The sequence below is a fragment of the Amblyomma maculatum genome, chromosome 5, assembly GCF_055883805.1.
Source record: "Amblyomma maculatum isolate TAMU_Amacu chromosome 5, ASM5588380v1, whole genome shotgun sequence".
NCBI lineage: Eukaryota > Metazoa > Arthropoda > Arachnida > Ixodida > Ixodidae > Amblyomma > Amblyomma maculatum.
Window position 1 is genome coordinate 143,438,447 of NC_139348.1, and position 7,392 is coordinate 143,445,838.

General features: G+C 43.0%; 1 protein-coding gene across 2 annotated transcripts in view; it reads right to left on the reverse strand.

The window, feature by feature from the left end:
* Positions 1–6,565: 6,565 nt before the first annotated feature.
* The window catches only part of LOC146189829 (uncharacterized), an 8,675-nt gene continuing 7,848 nt past the window's right edge, over positions 6,566–7,392 (reverse strand). The window contains exon 5 of one of the 2 annotated variants that reach the window (XM_084604593.1): positions 6,566–7,079. In XM_084604593.1, coding sequence (XP_084460719.1) covers positions 6,751–7,079 — 329 coding nt within the window. In that variant the 3' untranslated portion in view covers positions 6,566–6,750. The remainder of the gene's footprint in view (positions 7,080–7,392) is intronic. The other variant, XM_084604594.1, reaches the window with a different exon arrangement.

The following is a 7,392-nucleotide window of genomic DNA, read 5'->3' on the forward strand; positions in this document are numbered from 1 at the left end:
AATCAGGTCAACATAAAAGTCACGGTACTATAACAGGTCAAACACATCGAATAAAGGTGATGCTCAAAGCAGTGAGGGCTATTAGAAGCTATTGGCTTCTTATGTAACACTTTATGTGAAGCAGCTACAGCAAAAACTGCGTCCATTTTTAGAAAGGCAGCACTATTAGTTCCCCCCTGGAGGCAATAAAAGATAACATATCAGCCTGTTTTGTACCACCTAGCCCAAGAGAGGGTGCAAATAACTATCGCATTTACTTCTACGTCGACCATAACTGGCCTCTCTTTTCTAAGAAAACCTTCTTTGAATTTAAGCCAGCCGTGAAGACACTTGAGAACGGCAACAGGGACAAGCCCGCAAATGACATTTATTTGCACATACTTGTTCTTGCACACTCGTCACTGTCATTGTTGGCCTCCATGTCACTGTCCTCATAGAGTGTACAACTTTCTGTGCAATCCAGTGCATTGGAAATGCTGCACTTTCGGAACAAGCGCACGACACTTTCTGGGATGTCGTCTGAGGCTGCAGTGATCCAGCTACTATTTATAACTCCTAGCGACACGCGCTTGACGAGGCCTGTTGAAGTTAGCCAGCGTCTTTTTATGATTTTATGCCATGTTTCATTATACAATGGCGAAATCCTCGAATCTTAGCTGACCCAAGAGTTTCGTATCTCTTGTTTGTTGAAAAAACTGGCGGTCTAGATTAGAGTAAATACGGTATGTGTGCTATGTGTACACCTTATTTGCATTTTTTGGTGGTTATTTTCCTTGGGAACGATAAAACACTCTACAGATGACAACAAAGACAGAAAAAAAAAAAAAAGCCAGTTACAAAGTTACAACAGCAGTTCTTGCTGCGGCGATTTCAAGACTAGCGCATTTTGGCAAACAGCAGTTTATTGCACTTAGGAGTTACCGGGAATTCTGGTTCACGAATCACGTGAGTAGTTGAATTCCCGGTGAAATCACGAGTCTCCTTGTTAGTTTACTAAATGACCGATGGCGTAACTGTCTTAGCTGAGAATAATAAGAGTGACTAGTGATTTTTTAAAAGCGCTATCTTCTCGACAATAACTGAGATTATGCAAGACTAGGAAGCAGAAGCTTGCCCCCTTGATAGGAACCCTGGGAATATTAAAAAAAACAACAACTAAAATCACAGAAAGCAAATATGTATATCTGGCATATTATATACACTTTCTTTTTTTGATGCAGTGTGGCGGAAACGTCCTCTGATTATCTGAGCCAAAGAAGTGTGACAGCTCTGTTTCAGGTGTGAAAAATGGTAATATCCTCTAGAGTCAAAAGTAAACAAGCTTGAAGCTTGATGCCTGAACGTTTGAAGAAGAAGAAAAAAAAAAAAAAAAAAAAAAAAAAAAACCCCAAGGAAAATGAAACAAGAGCTTAAGGGCTCGGATAAAACTATGATGCTGACAACTGAACTTTCAAGACATCCACTTCGACTCTGTTCCGACCTTGCGTGGCAATGAGACATTTCACTTTTTGGACTCAATGATATCAGGCTCTTTACGAGATGACATATTTCACTTAGCTGCTACCGTTTAAATGACTAGGCACAGGATGCCGCTATGTGTGAACAAACTTTGCAATTATACCCGAACTGCTGCTCCGCAATGACATCGCATGTGCTCAACTATGAGAATTTTCTTTAGAACTGGTGCAGCTACTTACCTACAAGTTATATAAAGTTAGGTAAAGTAAGTACAGTTACCTAAAGTTAGCCCACAGATTATGAATTGTACTACAATTTCAAAAAACGATTTTTCCTCACATTTTTTGCTTGCACAGCCTAAGCTGGCATCACTGTTTAATAAAAAAAACCCGTTCAAGTATCTCTAGTGTATGACACAACTGTTGTCAAACCGGTTCCATTACATTTTTGTATTTACATCCCTTTTATTACTGGCTAAGTCTAGCTATTCTGAATAGGCCATGGAATTTCTTCTGGCAATGACAAAAGGTGAGAAAGTGAAACAACAGAAATAGAATTGCTATTAGTATTATACCAGCAAAGTTAACTTGGAATGGAACCGACTTCTCAATAATGTTTTACTAAATTATTACCGCTATCTTTTAACTTTTACCTTTTTGGGGACTTTGCATATTTTGACAGTGACGCAGAAGCAGCAAAAAATGAACTTGCGCATAATCTCTTATATTTAGTCTTTTCAATATGTCCACAAAAAATGGCGAATTAGTGACTCTGTTTACGCGAGCTCAATTTTCAGACAGCATTCCTTCATCATCACTTACACTCTCGAAGCTCCACTTGAAGCCCCTCACACACTTACAAATGAGAATTCCTGCCTCAAAAAAAAAAAAAAAAAAAAAAAAAAAAAAAAAAAAAAAAAAAAAAAAAAAAAAGGGTGTTGTTAAGAAAAAAGGAATGCACAGGTAAAGTCACACCATTACGAAAGTGCCCGAGATTCTTCCCTTATTCAGAACTGCCTGGTTTTCTCTTTAACCAGGGAAAGTTATTGCTCGTGCGCAGGCTGAGCTGTGTTAATGGTCGTAGTAGTAAAACTAGTTGTAGCATAACCTGAGCTGAAAGTCACCGCACCGCCTCCCCCCCCCCCCCTCTCAAAAAAAAAAAAAAATAGAGCTCACAGCTAGTAACACAGGTAGCATGACACGATGCTCAAAAGAGAAGCAAGAACTAGACGGAGGTAGTTGAAGGTAGTCTAAAATGTTCAAGAGTGATAACCTATGCAAGAAGCCGCGTATATGTTCACTATGGTCATTACAAGCAGCCACTTGACGTCCGTGCACAATGGAAACGTTTGCAAACCAGTCAGCCCTAAAATATTCACAAAGAAAGAAGAGAGAAAAGAAAAGAAGAAAAAAAGGAGAGGAAAAAAATGCAGAAAGAAAGAAGATATTTGTGATAATAGATGCAAGATGCCTGAACAGCACAGCATTTCTTAAATGCGCCTAGGAAAAGCTGGGAGAATACTTAAAGGGCCACTGCCCAGGGTATGACCTTTTAAGCAAAAGAGCCTAATGCTTCGATCAGGTACTGGAGATAATGTGTGCAAAATGCTACAACGACATGCACACCGCAAAGCAGCAAAAATACATATTAAAGCTCTCTCATCCTCTCCTTCGGAAAACCAGCGTTCCTGTTCTTTATGCTGGCCCGTCGGGCCCCGAGGCTGACGTCAGAATGGCAACAACATCCATTGGTCCATCTCGCTGACTGACGGGTGAAGGATGGGCGTACATGACTAACTGTGTCTGCCGCTCGTTGCGCGCTTTTCCCTCGCTACGGCCAAACTGAGTGCAGCAGCGCACGCTCCGTTCCCCGTTTCGTTTTCGCGCATAGAGAGTACCACGCCCCACCTCCTGCCAAATACGGAGGAGGAAGGGGAATTTGGCTTGCGGAGGCTAGACGACCGGGCCAGAGAGTGAAAAACCTTTGCGAGGGAACGGGAGGAGAGAAACACGACAGAATCGGTCCATTGCGGTGGCTGTAACTGCATTATTAATTACTCTTTTCAAAAACATTTTGCGGCCTTGCTTTCTGGGGGTGAAGCCTCACAGTCACCGGGGGAAGAAAATATTTTCGACCAGAGGGTGGACAGTGGCCCTTTAAGCTGACAATAAACAGTTTCAAACTCTGACAGGAAAGCTGCGCCATGAATGCACTTGAAACACTGTGGGGCCGAAACTCTGGCATAAACACTAGAAGACGTTGTAAAAGAGGGCAGTTTAAAATGGATACAATTTAGTGAATGAGTAAGCCAACTGTGAAAGAATAAGCCTCACAGCCATGGCAGAGTAAGCGAACCATACTAGCATTTCTTCACTGTTGACACAATGCATTAAACTTTTTATGATAAGAACTGTCGATGAAGCATTAAAATTATTTCAGAAAAGTACAACAAATAAGAGTTCAGCCTCAACAAGGAAGCAACCTTTGCAAGATGTAGACAACTAGTAAAGCTGAAGTAATTTCATCTCCCCATTTCATGCAAAGCATATAATATGCGAGGTTTCACCGCAATGAGTATGAAGGCTGCCAAAGTGGCTCAAAATTTAAAGCGATTCTGAACACATTTACATACACTGTTACGGTTATGCAATTGCAAACTGACATCATAATATGCACCTTTAAAGGGAAGCTGAAACGATCTTGAGATTTTATAAAATGCAGTAGTTGGCAAGAAGGGAATTCATAAATTGTGTGTCAATTTTTTCTGGATTCTGTCCATAAAAGCCGAAAAAGTGCTTCTGACATGTTGTTGTTTGCAGTAGCATAGGGTGGAAAAATGAGGAAACTGGCGGAAGTGATGTCATTCGTGGAGTGTTGCAACATGCAGCAATTCTGGAGCTGTGTACCTCGCCTGCTTTGTCGTAAACTAAACCTCGCTTTTTGCTCAAAAAGGCATTTCCCTCGTGTAATTGAAAAACAAACATTCTGTGAGAACATGTGCAGCGATTAGTGGCTACCATGTGTTCATTCAGCGCAGCGCTCGATTGTGCAAACAATGTCAGCCGAGACAATGTGGTGTTTCACAGTTTCTGAGAGTATAAGAAACTTTCGCCTCGGTGGGTCTCTACCATAAAAAAAAAAAAAAAAAAAAAACTTTCTTGCCTTCGAGATCAGCTGTGTGGTGCTCCGATCATTTCGATGACAATGACTATTATCCAATCTTCGGAGCGATACACACGCTTGAGATTTCAATGAAATCAGTGCGCCTGAAAAGTGGTGTCATTCAGTCGTTATTCTCGCATGTAATGTGGTCAATACCCTACTCATATGGTTGGGTTAACCAAGGTTGCCAGTGTTAAATCGCTACTAACCGGGTGCAGTAAACAAAGTGACGTCGTATTCAGCAGAACAAGGCTGTATGTATGTATGTATAACTTTATTAGGGAGCCGGCAAACGACGGGTTAAAGCGTCGTGACGCTGGCCAAGCGTCTACCCGGGGTTAAGCCCTACTCTGCACTACCTCATTTGGCCCGTTTGTGGTGGGTTGTGAGGCTTGTGCTTTTCGAGCAAGGCTGTATTTGCAATATTTATTTATAACGCAGTGTCCGGAATGCTATCTGGTTTGTGTGCCAACAGCGTGCACAATCATCGTCTGAAGGCAGCGCTGTCTTCACAGCCGTGCCGGCCATGGCTTCCGCAAGCCGCCCGTGGTTCTTTTGCGCTGGCATCATGAAAGCGTGCCAAGATTTGCTGTTTTTTGAAATAGGGAGCCCTGAGATAGAGGAACGTCAAAAATGAATGCTTCTTGAGGCTCACTGACCAGTACCTAAATGTTGGTAGGAGTGATAACTGCGGTACAAGAAAGCTGCTCACAGCCACCAAACAGGTGCCGCCGGTGTGTCTCAGCTCATTGGTCGCCTTGTACGCTAGCTCCCCCTTGGCGCTGCAGTTAATCACATCTTTATGAGACAATGGGGTTGACAGTAAGGCAGTTCTATGCACAAGCCATTTACTACAGCACCGAGAAATCCCGAAGTGTCGTCTTCTGTGGCTTGGAAGTGAAGCAATATGGGGCTAGCGACACCAGGGAGTAGTGCACGGCCAGAGCACAGTCGTCCGCCGCGCTCATTACTGGCACTAAGCTCGTGACATCCGGCGTGACCTGCATTGCAAACTTGTCTTATTTTATTATGCAGCTAGGACTGGATCTTTTTCGGCGCCCCACTTAGCAACCTGCCACGTAAACGAAGCTGTAAAGACACGAAGGGGTTGCAGCTGCAGTGTGCTTGTTGCTGTGCTGCCAGGCGGTTTCTGAAGGCTGTAAAAAAGAGCTGCAGATTGCAGCCTAGAAAATGCCTATTTTGTGCACTGTATGTGATTTAGCGTGAAAGGTGTATGCTGTTCAAGTGGACCAGCTTACGTGCTTTTTGCGTTCAGGTGCCACTTTTCTAAAATGCGTAGATATGCCGACTTTGCTTTCGCTGTCGACACACTCCACAGCGTCGTTAGTTACGCCGATTTCTAGAGCCAATCGTGGCTTGAACGCATACGGTAAGAGTCAAAGCTGTTGGACACTGCACAAATAATCAATAATTTCCTATACTCAGCCGTTCAGTCAGCTGAAGCAACGTGCACATAACAACGCCGTTGGCGCCGGTCGGAGAATCCGCGAATGACGTCACAACAGTCCTGGCCGATCACAAGCAAAAGTGGCATTTGCTCAGAGTTCTGAGGTACTGGCGCACGGTTCCTCACAAAAGCAGCCGTTTGCGTTTATTTCTGCCCTTTCTAAACGAGATAGTCTTGTTCAATGGACTAAAATGTATAATGTGTCACACAGAACACAATTTTTTAGAAACGTGTTTCAGCTTCCCTTTATATGTAACAAACGTCACAGCAACGCTTGTCGACGGTGGTGAATAAAGCATCGATTCTTGACACATCAGCTGGCAAAAAAATATCAACCTTGTGAAAACTTCTCAATGAAATAAAAAAAATGAAAGAAATGAGATGAATTCTATTGCAGAAGGTACAAGAAATGAGGTATGAGCATGGTCAGGCATATGAGAACTCTGTTCACAGGCATCAGATGTCACAAAGACATACTTGGAGCATACAATAGTCATTTTATGACAAGATAACGAGCCATGGTTAAAAACTCAACCGTAAGACAAAAGTGTGAGAAAAGGAGCAACTTAAGGAAAGCGCTAATAAAATGACAAGGCACCTCATATTTTTTTGTGCCTGTCTGTAGATGCACTGCCTTTTTCGCCTGGGTCCGTATTCCGAGTTTACGTCGTTACGTTAGGTACATTAGGTACATGCGAAGTCATAAACAAGAAGGAAAAAGAAATGGAACCGCTTTCGCTAACTACAACTTCTACATGGTTATAGAAGCTGGTAATGCGAAATAATGTGGTCTGAGATTGGGTGGGGAGGAACCACCGCTTACAACTTAGTAAATGCAGCAGCGTCGATTTGAGCCCGAGCGCATGACCAAAGCCAGGTGGCGCTTTTGAATGACTAGATGAGGTGCAGCGTGGCGACGTCGCGTGGTGTGTGGCTGACCACCAGGAGGTTGTCGTAGCTCGGAGGTGGCTGGCTGGCAACGGTAGCTGCCCTAGAATAAAAAAAATGGCCAAAATTCATGTTCCCCAAAGCCACGAGATGAAGAAGGTTGGTTAAAGAGGCCGTGAAAAGATTTCGGTGGTCATATTCTAATGCAACAGATCTGTGGAGGTAGTCTTTGTGAGTGGTCAAGTCAAATTCAAAACTCTGTGGAACTTATAATATGCGAGGAGCTTTTTTCTTTTCTTGCGCATTGCGCATGTCTGTGCTTGTCCAGAGGTCACTTCCTGTTATTTTCGGGAGATCAACGTGGCTAAATCCATAACTTCGTTACAAAATAAGTACTGTATTTACTTGAATGTGAT